At 32.9% G+C, this 22,535-nt stretch overlaps 1 protein-coding gene across 2 annotated transcripts in view; it reads right to left on the bottom strand.

Annotated features, from left to right (window-relative positions):
- ETNK1 (ethanolamine kinase 1) overlaps positions 1 to 22,535 on the bottom strand; it is a 58,577-nt gene that overhangs the window by 9,154 nt on the left and 26,888 nt on the right. For both annotated transcript variants that reach the window (XM_003405693.4, XM_064284487.1), the window contains exons 3-6: positions 21,387 to 21,527; positions 17,464 to 17,606; positions 7,560 to 7,643; positions 5,895 to 6,055 (exon numbers count right to left, since the gene is read on the bottom strand). In XM_003405693.4, coding sequence (XP_003405741.2) covers positions 5,895 to 6,055; positions 7,560 to 7,643; positions 17,464 to 17,606; positions 21,387 to 21,527 — 529 coding nt within the window. The remainder of the gene's footprint in view (positions 1 to 5,894; positions 6,056 to 7,559; positions 7,644 to 17,463; positions 17,607 to 21,386; positions 21,528 to 22,535) is intronic.

Consider the following 22,535-nt stretch of genomic DNA (forward strand, 5'->3'; position numbering starts at 1 on the left):
ACACATAAAGCACATCTGCGGCATACCCAAAGTCTGTCTCAAGGAAAAGCACTTGTGTGACTGAGTTGTGAGCTGACTCACACATATTTAATGGAACACTATTTTTACTTAAAAGAACTACTGATACATGAACTAAAGTTATCAGACTTGAGTATTTGGCAGACATTTTCTCAATATAAAAAGGAGACCCTGTCACTTCAAGAAAAATAACTGACAGAATTTGTTGCCAATGATAAAATCTGAGCTTTCAACCAAAAATGTGAATTTCGGAAAATCCGTATTTGATCCCATGAGCGTAAAAGCTTCTCAATATAGTACATAAAACTTAGCTGATGATACTGGTAGTGGTATCAGTGAATGTGATTTTTTTGATATTATGGAATAAAGTGCGTCAACATTTGGAAAATTTGCACAACTGAATGAATCAAAATTTTCCAAATTTAATATATGATGTAACAATTACATGTACAAGTAAAAAGAGTCATTCAAAGTGCAAAATAAACCAACAGATTTTAATGTATTAGAGATTCCAAAAAGTTAATCAGTATGTTCAGATTGAACATTACAACTAACCTTTTAAGAAACTACCACTTGTTGAGTTTTGGTATAGTATCAAAAAATAGTATACAGTTATCGAAAAAAGAAAATACTCCGGTCTTTTGCAACAACATATTATGTGTGAAACTGGATTTTCTTCATCTAGTTCAACCAAAACAATAATCTTGCGGCAGAGGGAATGCAGAAGCAGATTCTACCATCCAGCTATACTCTATTATGCCAGATACTAAAGAGATGTATAAAAGTGTAAAATAACACCATTCTTCTCATTAAATGTTTTTGTGTTTTGGAAAATAGTTATTTTTTAATTTTAAAAATGGTTTTTATGTTAACATGTAATGAGCTTACTAATAAAAATTTTTTAATCTATATTTTGTATTTCTTTTTATTTTGTTTTAATTTCAAATATGGTAAATATTGATAGATATAATCCACGTAAACAAAAACTCCTAGAGGTCTTATGAAAATTTTAAGAGTACATGGGGGTCCTAAGATCAAAAAGCTTGAGAATCGCTACGTTAAATCATCTTGGCATATTTTAAGTAATATAAAACCATTTGTGGATAGTACCCTAATCTCTTCTTCCTATTAAATCGGTTCTGTAGTAGAAAAGATTGAGAAATCGGGGAACTTTTGGGACCTAGTAATAACTGTAAACCAGCTCTACCCACTATTTTTCAAACAGAGTTAGTAACTGTATTTCTCGATACATTTTTATTTATAAAGTACTATAAATAACTAAATGATTCCATATTGAAGAACCATTATACATAAATCCTCATAAAAATCTCATTTTGGAAGACAACACTTTTTGACAGCATGAAAAACGAAAAATTTGTATACAACACAGAAATGGATGTAAAGAAAATGCCTTTCTTGCAAGGCAGGAAATAGTCCATTCTCAGAAAGGCCAAAGAGAAGAATACTTAATTCCAAATAAAATAACATAGTCTGTGATTCTATGACTTACTTACACTATTTCTCTCAGATTTAGAATTTATGAGTATGTAAGTCTCTTCGTTAAAGGTAATTTTAATTTCCAAGCTACCCACACCTGTTGCAAAGAAAATAACTAAAATAAATCCCCAACCTGTTTTCTGAAAAACTCCTACTTAATCCTAATACTTTATTTAGAAAGAATCCTTTCCAAGTCTGCGAACGTGTCTAAAAACTCCTCAAAGTTTAAAAAACTGGTAAATATACTGGTTAGTTTTATAACGCAAATATCTAGTTTTGACCGTCATTTTACTTTCACAGAGGAAGAAATAGTATTTAAAGCACATCCATAAGGAACAAAAGGAATTTATTGGAGATACCAAGAAAAGGGTACTCTAGGGAAAATAAACAACCTATGCCAACTACATAGGCATGAAACATCATTGAATAGTCAGAAGACAAAAAGGATGACTGCTGAAGTAGAAGTGTGAGGTGGAAAATAATGAGAATAACACAGAATTTGCAGTTGCTATCATTTAGAATTCAATCTGTAAGTCATAAGGAGCCATAACATAGGAAATGACACAACTGGATTCTAATTATTTAGAAAGATGACTTTTTTAATGCTGGTTGAATTAAAGACAGAGAGACAGAGAGAAACTGAAGTCAAATGGACCAGCAGTAGCAATTGCTAATGTAGATAGGAGATTATGGCTTACTTGGAGGTCACAGAATTAAGGAGAAAGGGCTGGAACTGAGAAAATTTTAGGAACCAACAATAACAGAACTTGGAAACAGAAGAAATGTTAAGAATGAGGAAAAGGAAGACATGAAAGATAATTTCCTAGTTTCAGAATACAGCAACTGAATGGATGATATTTTAATTAAACTAAGATAGTGAAATAAAGACTAAAGAATGGGGTAGAGGATAAGGCTATGAAAAACCAATTTAGGTTTAGATATACTGGGGGCAGATACTAATGAACTCCAGTTAGAGAGCAGAGTCAGTACTGATCTAGAGTTCAACAGTGGACAGAGATACAAATTGGTATCATTAACAGAAGGGCCATGGGACCAGATCACTCAACAAAAGTATGTAAACTGAAAAGGGAGCCCAAAATCAGAACACTAGGAGACATCAACATGTAAGCTGACTGGCGGAACAGGAGAAAAAGGAGCAGCCACGTAAAGAGACTAAACAGGAAAAAAAAAAACAGGAAAGGACAAAAAAGTAGGAAAAGAACCAAGGAAGAATGGTATCACAAAAGTTAAGGGAAGAGGAAATTTTAAGAATCAATAGTTAATAATTTCAAATGCTACCGACACATCAATTAAGACTGAAAAGTTTCAGTTGGACTTAGCCATTATGTCATTCCTGTTAACCCTTACCTAAAATTTTTTTAAGTTGTGACAAAGAAGGCAGACAGCAGTCGTCTGAAGAGTGCATGAAAGATAATAAAGGAGAAAGACTGAGGGTTTGCTTTTATTTTACTCTGCTTTCCTAATTTTATTTATTCAAACCCTGTGAGTGTGACAGGCATTTACTCAATGATCAATGAGATGAGATTAAAAGCTGATACAGAAGGTAAACTAAAGAAGCTATAAATACAGTCTTGAAAAAGAAAGACAGAGTTTCAAAAGGAGAGTTGGTAATCTCAGTGAGACAGGCCGGTGAGGCCCTGAGTGTTTGCTAGTTTCTGCTATATTCTTTCTATTCTGACACAAGAAAGTAACCTATCCCAGAAGAAAAAGGTGAGAAGGCAAGAGAAGCTCACGACAGAGAATCACCAGAATTTAGTTGAAGCAGGAAGAGTAATTCAGACAAAAACTGGCTTAATAAGTGAAGAGCTTTTATTGGTTTCTCAATAAGCAAAAACTGGGAATTGGTATCAGAACCTCAGAATACAATAAATTTACTATATACACTTTTTGCAAAAATTATGCATATGTAAATTCAGAGGACATCCTAAAACAGGTTAGCAAGTTGAGTTCTAGGGCTCCTCAAATGCGGAATAAATACTACTAAAACTGTACTAAAATTTTATCTATCTTTTATCATTTTTCCATCAGACTTTCTACTGTATGTTTAACATTTCACTGAGTATGAAATTTGCTGTACATTTGATGGAAATACTTAAAAACAAAAAACTCAGTTTAAAGAAGTTCCTTTCCAATTCTAAAAATCTGTTAAGTATTTTAAGTATAAACGGGTATTGAATTTTATCAGAAAAAAATGTTATTTTCTACATCTTATCTGACCTTTTAAATTATAGCAGCTTGAGAGAATGCACCATGTTTTACTCCTTTTTCAAGGCTTCAATTTAAGTGACCTAGTTTTTTTTTTTTTAGATTAACCCATAAACCAAACCCATTGCTATCAAGTCGATTCCGACTCACAGTGACCCTACAGAACACGGCAGAACTGCCCACAGTGTTTCCAAGGAGTAGCTGGTGGATTCGAACTGCCAACCTTTTGGTTAACAGCTGAGCTCTTAACCACTACATCACCAGGGCTCCTGATATCTGATTACTGAATATTAACAAAAAACTTGGTGATCAAACCATTAGCAATTGTATTTTTCAATACCATATACAGAAAACAAAAGATGCACTGCATTGGGCAAATCTCTGAAAAAGACTCCTTTAACATTAAAAAGCAAACATGTCATCTTGAAGACTAAGGTGTGCCTGACCCAAGCTGTGGTGCTTCCAATCGCTTCATATGCATGTGAAAGCTGGACAATCAATAAGGAAGACAGAAGAAGAACTGATGCCTCTGAATTGTGTTGCTGGCAAAGAATACTGACTATACCATGGACTACCAAAAGAACAAACAAATCTGTCTTGGAAGAAGTACAACCAGAATGCTCCTTAGAAGCAAGGATGGCAAGACTACGTCTCACTGAGATACTTTGGACATGTTATCAGGAGGCATCAGTCCCTGGAGAAGGATATCATGCTTGGTAAGGTTGCAGGTCAGTGAAAACGAGCAAGACCCCCAACAAGACAGACTGACACAGGAGCTGCAACAATGGGCTCAAGCATAACAACTGTGAGGATGGTGCAGGACCAGGCAGTGTTTCGTTCTTTGTACATAACACCTAACAATGACAAAATATATAGCTACAACCACAATATCCAAAAAAGATGTTAAACATCATCAAAAGTTTACAAAGAAACCCAAGTTAGTTTTCTAATAGTAAACAATATTATTGACTAACAATTTCTAAGCTAAGTGGAGTTAATATGAAAATGAACAGAAATTCAATGCCTTAGGAACATTAGAAATTAAATGGGTAGATGGGAAAAATACAAATCGTAACAACAATAGTGATATTCCTTAAACTAAGACAGAAATAGGCTTAAAAAGAAGTTTTAAGTTGATTCTGAAGTTTAAATGGCCCAGTGAGGAGGAAAAAACCCTACATTCTCCATTTTAAGATCAAGTTTAAATAAATAGAAACAGCAGGCATCCTAGGACCCACTGGAGAATGTGCCGTTAATGTAGCCAACAATTTTACTAAAAATAGATGTCAGAACAGCAAGTAAAACCCACTTTTCAGTACATCCTCTAACTTGAGATACATTTTGAATGGCTCAGGGGAAATGCTGCTTTTAAGACTATGGAAACAGTATACTCACGAGTAGGATTTGTAAAGACAACACAGCAAGAATCTCCCGTGTCAACTGTACATAATTATATTAACACAAAAAAGTAGATTAAAAAAAAAACAAACCCTAGAATAAATTCAACCTAGTATTCAATTTGTCTAAAACCTTAGCTAAAATCTCTTCCTAATATATCATTCTCAAAAGATAATGTAAACACACGAAAAAAAAAAAAAAAAGCATGCATGTAAGGAGAATGGGTCCTGAAAATAACAAGGTATTAAAATATCAACTCCTTATAGAAAAAAAAGATCAAGAAGACAAAACGCTGCCTAAGTCATGAAAACATAATTCCACTGGTTCTTCTAAACTACTTTTATCGTGATAACATTAAGGTGTGATGATTACATGCACTGTGGAAAGCCTCCTTTCTCTTAAACCTAACCTTAGTTACATACTTTACAGAGTAAAAAATGAGAATAGATATAACATAAAAAACTGTTTCATACATTAACCTTAACCCTAACAAGATCCATTCATTAAACAAATAATTACTGAGCCCCTATTAGGCCAGGCACTGTTCTAGGGGATACAGTAGAGAACAAAACAAAATCTTGGTCCTCAAGTATTTTGAATTGTAAACAATCATGTTTTTTCAAATCACTATTTTTTCAATCATTATTTTGACACAAATTCACAAAACTTAAAATGGGAAATTACTACTCTATAAGATGATGAAACTTTTAAATTATACTAAGAATCTTTTATCAATTGCTTACATTTAAACTTACCAAGGCAAACTGATTGACTTGAATGTAGAGTATTTCTACTTCCTTTTCAGTTACTTCAGTCCCAAAGCCCTTATATTCTTTGTAGGCTTCAAGGTAAGAACGCAGCCACTGTCCCTGCAGTTTTCTATCTGGATAGAGACTATAATCTACTTCACTCACACCTAAAGTGGAAAAAAAATACATTGAAGAGTTTAAAAGCATTCTCTTCTAATAATCTATGTCATCTACTTTTTATTTAATTATAAAATATTTCCATTTTTCACTGGAATACTAGGTATTAACTAAGCAGCATTTATTAAAATAATAAATCAAACATTAATTCTATATTCCGGCTTAAACTCTGCTGCAATTTTTCTTCGAAGCATGAACCACCAGCATCAGAAGCCCAAAGTCTGCATTTTAATAAGTACTCCCAAAAGATTCTTAAGCACACTAGTATCTGGAGAACTACCTAGAACTGTGGCTCTAAAACTTTGATTGGGATTCAGGGTAAGAAACACATTTTGTACTGAGACCTTACACACACATGTGACACTAAGCTTCACGAAACAAAACTTACCCTTACTACACCTTACATTGCTGATATTTTCTGTCACTATTCTTTTGCTTCCTTTAAATTTTAAAAGACAGTCTTTACTCCACAAACTTGACTTTGATTTCATGACTCGCAGTTTGAAAAATACTAACTACAAGATAAAGTTCATACTATTTTGCTAGCATTGAAGGTTCTTCATTAACTTTCAAGTTTTAGTTCCATTTTTTTTTCTCCACAAAACAGCACTAAGATAACTGGAGTTTCCTCTTTCATACCCACAAGCAGTGGTTGTGATATTATATGCGCAGCTTGATTCCTCTTCTCCAGGTAAGATATGTAAACAATATGTGCAGCAAATATGTGAGAATATATCATGTACATGATAAACTTACTAGAGGAACCAAGTGGAAATTTGTAAATAAAAAACCTTTACCAACTTGTTTCCCCTCCGGTAACCTGGATACATGAATATATACAAACTCAGCAATGAAAACTTCCCGTTTGGTATAAACCATTTAGAGCAATTTCTAAACTTTAATTTTAGAGCATTTCATGTTTCTAAATATAGAGCCATAAAATGAATTTTTAATTCCACTTACATAAAAAACCTAAAACTTTTAGACTTGACAGTCATTATAGATTAATTTCCAACAACTTTTCAGTTATTCGTAGTCAAAACCAAAATAAAAAAATAAAAAAATCTCGTGCTTTTTTAGTTAACCGACATTCCAAAAGCCCAGGTTCACAATGGAAACAGGGAAACATTTTACTGTGACCTTGGTAAATTACTTTCCTCGTGTGTCAACCAGGAATATTACCTAACTCACAGGATTGTTGTGGAGAATAAATGAAATGACATTTTACAGAGCACCTGGCATTATGTTAGGTCTCAATGGAAGACATCTCAATTACTATTATTCTCTGATCCATTGTATTTACGGCAATTAAGGAAGAAATTTCAGTCATTTCCCCTTTCCTCCACTGATAAACCAAAACAAATAAAGAAAAAAAAGCAACAGTAGGAAAATGTTGCTTCTGTCCCCAGCTTATCATCTTTAAAGAAAAAATATTTTAAAAGTATCATTTCAAAGTTAAATAAGCTACTCCACTGGTTAAGCCCTGGATTTTACCTGCAAATTCATTGAAATGATTTCCGATATCATATGCCAGGTAGTTGTATCCAGAATACTCATAATCAATGAACTGTACATCACCTATGTGAGACACAAAAATAAAGACATAAGAAATCAAACATAAAATCCGAATATCCCTACGCTACTTGTAATTAAATAGCTTCCAAAACTCTGTCTCATTGTACGTGCTTGGTTACATGCACTTCTGAGACAATAACAGGGTAAGGCTGTGAATTTTATGGCAATGAGCTTTACAAAATTTAAATTACATATACTGGTCAACAGCTTCTTTATGAACATTAATGTTCGCTATATCAAAGAAAAATCAAAATACATTCTCCAAGTTCAAGTTTTCACCACATGGGGGCATCAGTTACTTAAAAATTCAAGTTGAATTACAAATGAAAACTCTTAATGTTTAGAAATTGTTAGTAAATTCTGCAGTTGAAACAAAGAATTAACCTATGATACCCCAACAGTGAACTAGCAAGCTTATCTACATATAGGAATCAAATCTAAACTTTAAAGGCTTAAAATATCTATATTTAAAACTCAAATTCTGTGAAAGACTTCAATTCTGTGAAACTTGCAGTTACGCTACAATAATAAGACTTGTTGATCAGCTTCTAACAGTACCTCTATTTTAAAATGTTAGCTGCAAACATACTCTTACATTTTCCTGGAATGCTATGTAATTAAGATTTCCAATAGCATACTTGAACAGCATTAAGGTAGCTGTTTCAGCTTTATCTTTTAAAAAAGCAAAGGTATAGTTTCTTTCTAATGTTTTTTAATTTGGGAAATTTTTCCATAAACTAAATAGATTCCTATTCTAAGTTACTGTTACATATACATGCATAATTCATTATAATTCTTCAAAGACAGCCCTATTCCTCCTGCCCAAGGAACATACTCCTACTTAGGAACTTTTAATTTTAAGTTACTGATTATAGAGGAATTTGCTTGACAAAAATACAGGCCCTGTTTTTTTTTTTTAAAGAGGCAAAAGAAAATGAGGGGGAATTACAGATGTTAAAAACGAAGGTGGATCACTGTCTACACTGGTAATCAGAAAACTTACAGGGGCTTGTAGTTTAAATGGATATATGAACAGAGATGGCTTATAAGAACAGCCGCTTATATTGAGAAAATGCTTAACATCTACCTAGTTACTGCCTTTTAAATATCAAGCTGAAATAAAACAAACTCTTTGTCTATACACACTGGCATTTCCTAAATAAAACAGCTTTTGAACTATAATGTCTTGAAAAAGACTTGTATGTTTAATTTGGATAAGTATCTTAATCACATTCAAACACAGAGAAAAATAATTCTATCACAAAAAATTACAAGGCAATCATTAAAACAAAAAAATTTAATTGCATTTAATATATCATGTTAAACTTGTATAAATAATAGTCAAGTCTAGAGTCAGACGAGTTTAGGAACCATCAAAGTATCAAATCTTAGTTATCAAGATTTATATGCATATTATATAATCTAAGATCTTAAAAGAGTGTCCTCAGTAAATCAATACAGCTCTACCACCACAAGTATCCTATCTTTGAATTCACAGGAAACTATCCATAGAAAGTCTTAGAGTTAACCAAATCACTTTACGGAACTGCAGAATAGGCAGTTGGAACATTTACAAAATTTTTTTTTAGGAATAAAATGGTGAAGATCACCGTCATGATAAAATACGTTGCAGTCATAAAAAGATCTTATTTTCAAAAATTATTTAATCACTAGGGGAATTACGAAGTGTTATATAAAAAAAGATGTAAAATAATAAATACACTGTGATTCAAATTATTAAAATATTATGCCTAAAGAGAATAAAAACAATGCGTAAGAAGGAAAAAAAAAAGATGGCTAGAAATCAAAATGTTTCAAATGGTTTTATTACAAGTTATAAGAGGCTCTCATGGGTATTTTTCCTTACATTTTTTTCCAGATCCTTTACAATTTTATTTTTAGGAGGAAAAAATGTTACTTTAAGAAGAATGAGCTGGTTCTTTACACAAAACTGTCAACAGACTAAACACAATGATTCAGGAGATCCCTTTCAATACAACTGTCAATAAATCTGAATTACAAGATTTAGCTAGTTGCACAATTAAATGGAAGAGTTTTAATACGTAATTTTTTTATTGCAGCTGTTGATTATTTTAGCTCTTTAAATACAAATTCTTGTAGAGCTCATATTAACTCTTTCATGCCAATAAAAATACACAGCCCAGTCCTGAAGCTTACTTTTGCCACCTAAATAAAAGCTTTGATTTCTATTTTCTAAATTATATTTAGAATTTGGCAAATATAGTTACAATGGCAGGTAAAATATGCCTGCTTATAAATACACTTTAATTAAAGCATAGATCATTTTAACAAGAGTTTAAACATGTTTCAGTATGAAAATTTTAGCAATGACTTTGTAGTAGCATTAATTCATTAAAGCTAGCCTTTATTTTTAAATGCTATGTCGAGTTTATAAATAATGAAATTAAAAAAATAAGAAAATGAAGCTAACAAATACAGATGAGGCTGTTACCAGGCTCCGTGCATGTGAACAAGTGATGCGATAAACCTCCAGTCAGTGCGTTTAAGAAGCACGGGGTGCGCCGCCACATGGCAGCAACAATGGCATACCTAATCTGTAGCAGATGAAGAAAATTTGGCAAACTCACATTTTACAAGACACAAAGCTTAAAAGGAAAAAAAATTAAAAAAAAAAAAAAAACTGCATTAGCTATTCTTTTTCAGACTATTGCAAGCAAAGTGGAACTCAACCTTAAATTTAATCTTCTGCAACAAAGTAAAATTAAAAAGGCCTACTTCCCTTATTTCGGGTGCCAGAAAAATCAAATTACCATACTGGAAAATCCTTTCCTAGCAACACAACGTATACTGAACTTATTTTTGGTAATATTTCCGAAATTTCTACAGTTTCCAATTACTTAGGGGAACTTCTATATCATTATTACTAATTAGTAGTTCATATGGCATTACTATCTTGCTAATTCTTTAGGATACAAATTTTAATTGGGGTTTAATTGGAAAGACCATGAGACTACTCCCTGAAGTTGCATACAAAATTTCATGTGTATGTGCATTTTTTTGAGAAGGGGATTATCCAGATTCTCAAGGGATCTCTGACCCCTAAATAGTAAAGAACCACTGTTTTAAGGGTTAGGGCTGTGCTTCATTTACCTTTATATAGCCCACTGGCTAGCACATAATGGGTACAACATATAACTAATGAATTAAACTACAATCTAAATTATCAAAAGCTACATTGTGCTTTTTTTTTTTATTAGTGTATATACTGCATATCTTTGCCACAGTAATTAAACCAACACCACTGAGCTAAGGTTATTCAAATCTCAATACAGCCAAAACCAAGCCTATCAATTCTAAAAGTACTTCAACCCCGAAAAAATTAGTTCATTAACTAAAGTTGTATAATTTATATGCTACATTTGTCAGGATTCCTTTACTTTGTTGTTATTAAGGAGAAAAAAAACATAAATAAAAATACAATGAGAACCTGAAAATCTTCCCATCTCCCTCTAATTGCTCAACAGTGTTATGAAGAATGGTGAGAGAATGAGAAAAAAGAAACAATAATTACAGTAATGTTAGCAAAATGCTTTTTCTGCTACATAGAAAACCAGCTGCCACTGAGTCAATTCTGACTCATGGCGACCCCATATATGTCAGAGCAGAACTGTGCTCCATAGGGTTTTCAATGGTTGATTTTCCAAAGTAGATCACCAAGCCTTATTTCTGAAGCACCTCTGAGTGGACTCAAACTCCCAACCTTTCTGTTAGCAGCTGAGTACATCAGCTGTTTGTACTATCCAGGGACTCCTAAACAGAACAAGACAGGGAGTTATCCTGCTCTGGAAAACTTTCCCTTCATACCTCACTCTGCTACTCAGCAGTACCCAGTATACACCTTCACCACAGCACTCATCATTCTAAATGTAAATATTTAATGGTCTGACTCCCCCACTACATGGTATATGGGCTCCTCAAGGGGCAGTAGGTCCCTTTCATCTTTCATCAAGCAATCCATAGTGCAACCCCTAGCACACAGGATGTACTCAAATGCTAGTGTCATAAATGGAGGTTTGCAGAGAATGCTGAGACACAATAACAGACATGCTTAAATATAAGGCAGAAAAGCAAAATAAACATGAAATATTAAAGTATATTTTTTACATTCTTATTGAAGTATATTATTGAACATTTTAATGGGCCTGAATGCATGAGTAAAGAAAAAATAAATCAGCTAGTTCTATAAGCTAGTAACTATTTTATTAACTCCCTTATTAGCTATTACATTAACTTCCTTGATAGGTAAGGTTTTTACAGTCCATTAGGAGCCCCGATGGCACAGTGGTTAAGAGCTCGGCTACTAACCAAAAGGTTGGCAGTTCAAATCCACCAGCTACTCCTTGGAAAGCCTATGGGGCAGTTCTACTCTTGTCTTATAGGGTCACTATGAGTTGGAATCAATTTATCAGCAATGGGTTTGTTTTGGGTTTTGTTTAAGGTTTTTTATGACCTGATTTAGGTAATATTTTATGCTAAATTGTAATCTGGAAGACAAGTTAAAACAGGGTTAAGAATACCCTCCATAAAAACTCCATCCTAGAAAATGTAGGTTACCAAATAAAAATAATTTGTATTTATTTTAATTTAAAAATAAAACTAATGAAAAAACTGTTCTCAGTCATTAAAACCAATAAAACAACCACGCTGCCTTTTCATGAAATAATAAAGTACAAAGCACTCCTCACTTATTGACACAGTTAGGTTCCAAAGACCAGGTTGTTATGTGAAAATCGTCATTAGGTGAAAATGGAGCACGATCATATCAGATCACAAAATGGAGGATGACTACATCATTCACAACTGCCAAATTACATCATTACATAATTGCCAAACTGCTAGGAATAATGGCCCAGCCAAGCTGACACATAACCTTACCCATCACAGCCAGCGTTACTCTCACCTTGCGCCTTGGCATTCGTCACTACAAGATACACATCGTTAATGCTCAAGATAGTCTGATAGTAGATTTTTTTACTACTGTCATAAATGCAAAATGTTGGATAACAAGATAGTCAATAAATGAGGAGGAGTTGTAGGTAAGATTTAGAGTCAATCAAGGGACGAAAAATGGTGAATCACTTATTTTCTATTTTTAATGTATAAAACTCTAAAGAAAAGCCTAGTTTGTTCTATTAATTCCCAGAAAAAGCTTTCCTTTCCTACTACACATCTGTATTCCTTAAAGGGCTGTAAATCAGCCTCTTGTATTTTACTGACAGAGAAAATAATCAATGATTTCCATTACTGATTTTTAAGGTTATATATTAGATCTTTATATGAGCTTTTTATGAAGAAATGGGGAAAGGGAGGGAAACAAAACAGCCACAAAAAGTAATCAGACCAATAAACATTCTGACAAAGGATTAGGACATTAAACAACAATCTCAAAAGCTTTAGCAATTGCTTCTGACATGTCAGCAGTTAAAGGATTAGTTCAAATTAAAATATTACATTTGGAATAGGTTATTCAATAAGCAATATTATAATTTGTTCTACTTAGTATTAAGTTCTTTATTAAATTAATAATTGATGAATTTAAAAGGTGACTGGAACACTTCACCTTACAGTTTTGGAGCAAGAACCACTGCTTCTCATTTTCTTATTATGACATCAAATTCTAACATCGTAACATTAAATATTCTTTTCTTACCTTTTTAAGATGTCATTTCATTGAAGACAAGGAATGGGCAGCTGGTTACCAACCACCTGTCTAAGTCCTGGCACTGACTAACTTTTCAAAAATCTTGACAGCTACCACCAACTTCAGAAAGGAAGCTCACTCTTCTCCCATATTCATGAGTCCTGTCAACTGACATGATGAGAGCAAATAGAAGCAGTATTTCTTCCTGTGATGCCTACCAGTTCCAGTAGCATTCCCAGATAAAAATGCCAGTAAACTGCAGGGTGCTCACTGTCCCTGTGTGTGTGTGGTATGTGAATATGTATACATGTGTAAGTATACATACATATAAGGTTTTTTTTTTTTTAATTTTAAACTAATCGCTTAAGTTATCCTTAAAATAGAAACTATAAGTTGCATTTAAAGACAACCTGAATTGTCATCTCATAGCTATGAACCATAATTCCACTAGTCATGGGACACAATTAACCTTCTGGCATATAGTTAATCATTTTTCATTTTTTCAGAATCAGGTATGTTTTGTACAAATGTACCCTATAGTCATAATAAAGGTGTTTTGGCAAACTATGGCCTGAACAGGCCAGATTTAGTCCTGTAGCCTATTTTTGTAAATAACATTGTATTGGATCACAGCCGCACTTAATTATGTATTGTCGATGCCTGCTTGCGAGCTTTCTTTATATATTGTCTATGGAAGGTTTCGTGCTACAAGTGTTGAATAGCTGCAACAGAGAATATATATAATATGGCTCATGAAGCCAAAAATATGTACTATCCATCCCTTTAAAGAAAGTCTGCCAACCCCTGTCATATTATTATAGCTGCAATTGAGAACGACCAAGTAAGTACCTGGCGCAGTGTTATATACTTTCTTTATATACATGATCTTAAATTTTCTCAGCAAGTATCTTTAGTAGATATTATCTCTAAGTTACAAATAAAGAAAACTCAAGTTCCAAACTATCAAGCATACTCAAAGCTGGTGTGTTTAAGAACTGCCTGGGGACCTGTTAAACATTCAGGTTCCTAAGCCCACCTACAGAAATTCTTATTACTGGTCTTGGATAAGGCCCAGATTGGCCAAGTACCCTTGGTGATTCTGATGCAGATAGTCAAGGATCAAATAAAAACATTTATAAGCAGATAAAATGGCTTGTCTAATACCACTTACCTCTAAGTGACTGAGCAGAGATTTGGACCCAGGTGAGACTGGTTCCAAAGCGTGCAATCTTTCTGACTTCTTAGTTATAATTAAGCGTTAACACAAATCTGCTCTTAAGAGCTAATGATTTTTAATTTAGTTATAGTATGCAAATCTAAGTTGTTATGGTTTAAAACTACATGCAGAGACTTCAAAATGATCCAGTGTAACTTCATAAAGTTCACCTAAAATTCGTACTTCTAAGAAATTAAAGGTCTGAAACATAGTGCAAACATATACTGTGCTTGATGACGGGAAGGCTAATTCCTTGGCTTTCATCTTACCTTTACATATTTATATCTCACGGGTGTGTACAAACTGATGAAGCCTCAAGCTCAGGTAACATAAATGATTGAAAAAGCAATAATAAATCAAACATACTTATGACTATAATATGCAGTTTAATCATTTATCCTCTGTGGAAATTACCTTAATCCCAAATGACTCAGACTTTGCTTTAGAATGCTATAACAAGGTAACCAGTTAAGAAAGTAAAGAACTTCATAATACCTATTATCTCTAATTTTAATTAGCCTCTTTAAGATTGCTGCCATGAATTGTTAATGTTACAGCCACAAATACACAATTTTTTTGCCTATTAAATTTACTAATTTTATAAAATTTACATTTAAGTATGAGGATGGCATCTTCTACTTATAAAGATTCATATATATCTCACTGCTTATATTACTTTAAAACCAATAGTTCCTAATTCAAGACATTAATACTGAAGACTAAAATAAGCTTTTTGCCATACTTTCATGAGTTGTAGATTTTACCTGAACAACATTTCAACTAGACTGTATTTTCTTAGTGCTTATGTTATCAACTAATTACATAGGAATTGATGATTGTTTTAAAAAAATCGATGCCACACAATCCACATTGAGCCTTCCTGGCCAATACTAGAAAATCAATAAGAAAAAAACAGAATATCTATCTCCACAACTAACACACAAATATAGCCACAAGGACAAGAAATGAATGGTACAAAATAGTCTTCAATGAAAAAGAACAGACTCTAAAAAATATGGTTTTGTCAAACTATAAAATGTATTCTTCTACGTGTGGGAGGGGAGGTAAATCAGACACAAAAGTGTGACTCAGGTAACTCTCGGTAAATGAAACAAATGACAACCTTAAACTCCTAAAGCCAAAATAAAACATAAAGATTTTATCTTAAAATACAGAAAATATTTGTATTACTGACCAGTAGTTTAGAGATATGTTATTGTTTAAATAAAAAAGTAAAAATGTGTTTTTAACACCTAAGACAAAGTAATCTGATTTTTTTGGTCCCTTATTTTTTAGCTTTATAAATAAGTTTGTTCTATGAAATGAATATGCAAAATAAACTTATAAAATAAAAATATGAAACATTGAAATTATATTCCAAGGAAAATAACATTTTTTGATCAACTTGCAGTTAAAAATAAAGCTGAGTGTCCACTTCAAATGTAAGATGAAGTCCCTCACTCAAAATTCCATTCTATAAAATGTGTTATTAGGTCTTGTACTGAACTTTACACGCCAATACATTGCTTTAACTAATGCTTTCACCTCACAAATGGCATTGAGATTTGGTTACTCGTATACAGTGCAGTGCAGATATACTACGATAATCATATAAAATAAATGGATATTAATACATTAAAGGATGCTGTCAAGTACTTAAATGTTTTACGGTGCACCTAAAGTTTAAAAACAGAAAAAAATTATTCCCCAGAAAGACTTCCAAGAAATTCAAAAATACAGATGTAAGCTCAGTACATTTCTGAAATACAGAATATCTAATCCACATTAAAATATCAAAGATACTCAAATATATTTTTGAAAATATGTACATAAGTCTACCACCCTTGACAGTGTTTATCTGGTGGGTTTTCTTCAAGTTAAAGTCAGCTATAAATATCAACGGCCTTTGTATTAGAATAGTCCCAACTTAAAATCTGATAAGAAAGGTCATAAGGAGTACTTTAATTGAATATAATTATGACCATGTTAATCTGAAGTCTTTGGCTTTAGTATCTTCACAGCAGCACACTTCTGATTTAAAATATGAACTTCCAACTACAATGACTATCTTCAGAACTGGTTTCCTACATAAAGCAATGCCTTCACTGATTCAAACCTATTTTTGAATTAATACTAATCCTTCAACCAAAATTATGTTTTTAATAAATTTAGTATTGAAGGGCATAATTTAGCAACCAAACCTCAAACCACTTTATCCAATGATATAATACAACCAAGTATTTATTAAATACAAAAAGAGAATTTGAATACAGCAATGAAAAATCACAAAAAACATTTCACCAAAAAGTATCACAGTATCACTGTCGACCTCAGAAAATGTTAAAACTATTTATCATAGGTTCTTGAATATTTATTTAGCAGATATAAATTTGAACAACTACAAACAACATTGCTTTCATATGTGGCTCTCTCTTTAGTATTAAAATAACTAACAAATCAGCATTTTACACAGGTAATAGGAAACCTGGTGACATACTTGTTCCTAATATTGTCCTCCCAATACTGTGAGAAAAGTCTTGTATTTATAAAAGTGCAGGGTCAATTTGTTTTTTAATAACCGCATTACAAGCAGGTACATTCTACTCTTACACGAATTATAAAATATGTTTTACAGTTATATTTATAAACAGTCATTTCATCATTTTATATTTAAGAATGTAACAGGAACCACAAACTGTTTCTCATAAACCAACTCTAAAAAAACACATTATAAACATATACAGAGAATATATATTCCTAAATTTATTATGGCTACCACACATAAATTAAAAGAAAATCTTTTAAAGACTTTATGCATGTTTTTAATCTTTGCATTTGAGTTAAATTCATTTTCACTGATACATCAACCATTAAGAATATTTAAAAAAAATCAATTTTACTTACTGCTAAGGTCAAATACCTACCTTCTTTCTCATTGTAGATTATATTCTTACACAATAGATCATTATGGCAAAGCACAACTGGTGAGCCCAAGTTGGAAAGAATCTCCTTCATCCAAGTCATCTCTTCTTGAAGAATCTGAGGGCTTGGGATATCACTTAGGAACCTTTTCATTTTAAAAGAAGAGTTATATCCTGTTTATCTTAATGACATGTTTTTAAAGTTTGAATAAGGTTTAAATCTATTTTGAATAAGCCCTTTCCATTTGACTAAACATACTCATGAATTAATAGGCCACTTATACCAAAAGCTGGAATAAAGGAAATCATTTTTTGAACTTATACATGAATGAAAAGAAATTGAACAACTATTAAGGATCAGCCAGAGAAGTATAAAATATATTGGGTCAAAAATGCAAAAAAAAAAAAAAAGGAATACATACATAGCTAATAACTAATTGTACTAAGCAGTATTTTCAATGTTTTAGATTACAATGATAGGTACACTATTATCTCCATTTTACAGAGGAGAAAAAAAACTAAAGCACGAATAGCTAAAAAAAGATTTAAGATATTATTTAAAATTATAAAGATAGCCAATTAGAGAACTAAAAATATTTATTTCAAGTTTTGAAGGGTGAATGCAGTATAACCAAAACCAAACCTGCTACCATCAAGTTGATTTTGACTCAGAGCAACCCTGTAAGATAGAGTAGAACTGCCCCTTAGGGTTTCCAAGGAGCAGCCAGTGGATTCAAACTGTCAACCTTCTGGTTAGCAGCCAAGCTCTTAACCACTGTACCACCAGGGCTCCGAATGCATTATAAATCCATTAAATTCTTACCTAAATTCACATTCCGAAGTCAGCAGATACTGTCTATAGTTGGTAATTCGAGAAATAAAGGTAGCCAGAATCAACTGGACAGCAACAAGTTTGGTTTTTGGCTTTTATGTTATCTAGTTACTACAAAAACAGCCATTACAGAAATTGCCTCAGGAGTAATGTGATGTGAGGAGAGTGGAGGAAGAGTGGGAAGGAGCATAAAGAGTATGGCTTTCTATCCTAAACTCTTCTTCCTATTTATTGTTACATTTCTATTGTTTGGATAAAAATGAAACAAAAATGGACTGTTAATTTACTCTTTCTCTTCTTCCCTCAATACTTTAAATCAAGTTCTCTTGAGTCTTCCTCCACGGATTTTCTCAAATTATTCCTTTTCATTTTTACAATACTTAAATCTAGGTTCTTTTTACATCAGTGAATTTGTCTATTTAAGTAGTTTCCAGCAATATTTTCCCTACTATAAAACAATCTTTCCTACATATAGCTGCCAAGAGTAATCCTTACATGCTCTTTTCAAAATAATATTACTGTTTAAGAACCTCTCAATAAAAAAGTAGTGTTGAATGGAAATCACAGTATTCAAAGGATTATGAACACAACAATTACAAACCATATACAAGCACAAGAAAGTAAGAAAATATAAATACTTCTAGTCACTATGAGTCAGAATCGACTCGACGGCACTGGGTTTTTTTTTTTTTTGGGTAGTTGTGTATTTTCTGTGAGGGGTACTTTCTTCCTGGTGTTTACTACAGTGCATCTCCAGCTTTTCCAAAGTATCACCAACCTCAGGGATTTAAACCATAACTTGGAGAGTCCAGGAAATGCAACCCAAAGCCTACCTAAATAACTTTTGGATGATGATGGTGATGACAGCAGCTAACATTTATGTAGCACTTACATGGCCAAACACTGTTCTAAGCATTTTATATGTACCTACTCAATTAATCCTTACAAAAACCCTATAAGGTAAATATACTACTTTCTCAATATTTCCATTTTACAGATGAGATAACAGAAGATAAGTAACTTGCCAAGGTTATAAAGCTAAACTAGCAACTGGCAGAATTGAGATTTGATACCAGGCAATCTGGCTCCAGTCTTGTGCTCTTAACCCATATATTACTATAAAAAATTTTTAAAAAACCAATGACTTCAAGCCAATTCCAACTCATACTGCCTGTCAACTCCATATGGTCTTAAAAAGTCAAGAAAATCTTTCATTCAAAATCAACATTTGTTTTATTATTTTTCTGAAGTGGTTTTCCTCATAATCTTTCAATAAAATATCTATTTCAAAAACGAATTCTCTAGTTTTATACTGTACCCACCACCCAGTACCGTTGAGTCAATTCCGACTCATAGCAGCCCTATAGGACAGAGTGGAACTGCCCCATAGAGTTTCCAAGGAGTGCCTGGCAGATTTGAGTTTTATACTGTAGCTTCCTGAATATACAGCACACTAGACACTCTTCCAGAAGCAGGCCTATCCAGTTTGAGGGGTTATAATTAACCCTATCTAGCTCAAAGTTTGACAAACTAACCTTTAAATACAAACATATACACAGAGTGAACCAAACTAATCTCTGAAATAATCAAACTCAAAGGAACAATACAGGTATTCTTCCCTAATGCATTACACTAGAAAACAAGAAAAAGAAAAAAAAATATATATATAAATCTATAGGTCCTGTTTTTATCTGTTGTTGTAACAATGATTTTCTGAATAGAAGGATAAAGCCTTCAAGTATACTTTAGATATAAAAGACAAAACAGGATTTCTAATTTTTGTATTAGTACTAATTATACTATGTAATGTTCATGTAATTTAGATTTTAAATACTAATCTGTAAATTTTTTTTACATAGAAAATAATGAAATATCTTAATCAGTCTGAACCTGGGGAGTCAGTTTACAAAAGCTGGGTAAGACTCTAGGCAACTAAATTTTCAACCTCATGATCTAGAATTTAAAGTCATAATAAACTGTGACTCAAACTTTTTCATACTCCAGTATTATTATACTCTCCTAATGTTGATCTCGGAAACCCTGGTGTAGTGGTGAAGAGCTACAGCTGCTAACCAAAAGGTTAGCAGGTTGAATCCACCAAGTGCTCCTTGGAAACCCTATGGGGCAGTTCTACATTGTCCTATAGGGTCGCTATTTGTTGGAATCGACTCAACGGCAACAGGCTTGGGTTTTTTTTTTTTTTTTGCTTAATGTTTTTCTCAAAACCTAGTCATATAGCTTCAAAGGAGAAAAAAAAAAAGGGTAGCCAACTCATACTATTCAAAAATGCGTTCATTTATACAGCTATTTATGCTACCATATCTTATGCAAATAACATATCCACGTAAATAACATGCCCACACAACACACAGAAATGATGACATTAAAATAGCTCTGGCATACTGTGTGCATTATTTGCATAAAAATATGGAACATTTAATTCCAAATAAATGTTCTATACACCCACTCCTCACTTACTGACATGGTTAGGTTCCAAACACCAGGTTGTTATGTGAAAATCGGCATTATGCAAAAATGGAGGATGACCACATCAGATCACAAAATAGAGAATGACTACATTATTATATAACTGCCAAATTACATCATTATACAACTGCTCAGTTACATCATTACATAACTGCCAAACTGCTGAGAATCACGGGCTAGCCAAGTTAATACACAGCCTTACCTGTTACAGGCCCCGCACCTCGGCATTCCTTACTGCCAGATGTACACCATTAATGTGCAAAATAGTCACACAGATTTTTACTGTTGTTATAAATGCAAAATGTTGGATAAAGAGATAGTTGATAAGCGTGGAGTAGGTGCATCTGTTTCCTGCCCTTCTTCCCTGTTTTGTAATGTGCATGTGTGTTTTTTTTGGGGGGGAAGGGGTGAGGTAGGGATAAGAGGCAGTTATTTCTATAGTGCCATCTTGTAGTCAAACAACTCAATATTTATTTTACTTCAATGCAAAGAGAGAAATCAAGCCAGGCTTTATACACAGTAACCTTGTAGTTGTTTTTGAAACCCTATTATAAAGCAAAGTAATGTAAAAAAAAATACAGAATTTCTAATGTAAAAATCAGTTTACCTTTTATTAATGTCTTCATCTGCAAATCCTGTGGGAATGAGAGAGAAATACTTTCCCATCTTTAGCCACAGATTAGACTTGGGAATCCAGCCATTGTGTGCATGGATAGCATGGATTTTAGCAAGCTGACGAGCTATTAGCCTGTTTAAAAACAAAACAGTGTAAGTTAAGCATCGTAAAGTTCGCCTCTACACACAGATAAAGTGAAATGTCTAGTGTGCATTTATTTTACAGCATGATTTAATTTTTATTATATAAGATATTCAAAATAAGTCAGCAAAGTTAGTTTTCACTTGCAAGGAGAGTCAAATATTTAAAGCATTAGTGGAAATAAACCTACAATTAACATGGCAATCAAATATTTTATATAAAAGGGTGTGCATTCCTAGAAGTAGGTAGTCTGTTTTGATTACACAAACATTTGAGATCAGAATACACAATTACAAATGATTTCAAGGTACATATGAGACATTAACCAGAAATATATTAAAAATAAAATGATTCACTCCAATTATGTGGGGCCTTTGAAATCACAGGTCCCAGGGTAGCACAAAAGGTTTGCACTCAACTACTAACCTAAAGGTTGGCAGTTCAAACCCACCCAGCAGTGCCGTGGAAGGTCTGGACATCTGCTTCTATAAAATAAACTCTATAGAGCAGTTCTACTCTGTAACACATGGGGTTGCCACGAGTCAGAATTGTTGCCACTGAGGTAAAAGGACAATGAGGGACTAAAGCGAAAAGATAACTGGTAGGCAGATAAATAGATTCTGAGATAATTTCTGTAACTGTTATAGACAAATTTTCTGAACAAATTTTACGATTTTATAATGCCAGAATCACAATCTTCTTGCAACAAAGAAAAAATAAGTTGAAACTCTGTATACTTGTGTCCTTGCCATCTGTAGAACCTAGTAACTATTGAAGAAACTGTTCAGAAATAAATTTACTAAACAACTAGTAGGTGGGATGACAACAGTTAATTCTCAAATTGAAGAGCTCAATACTTGTAGTCCCTGACTTACAACAGGGTTCTGTTCTGACACAGCCATCCAAAGTCGGTTCTGACACAAGTCGAATACCTTTTTTTAAGTTTTCATTATTATTGCTTTTTATTATCAAGATCTCTATAAATGCAATCTTTGAACA

Source organism: Loxodonta africana, chromosome 4 (genome assembly GCF_030014295.1).
Source record: "Loxodonta africana isolate mLoxAfr1 chromosome 4, mLoxAfr1.hap2, whole genome shotgun sequence".
Classification (NCBI taxonomy): domain Eukaryota; kingdom Metazoa; phylum Chordata; class Mammalia; order Proboscidea; family Elephantidae; genus Loxodonta; species Loxodonta africana.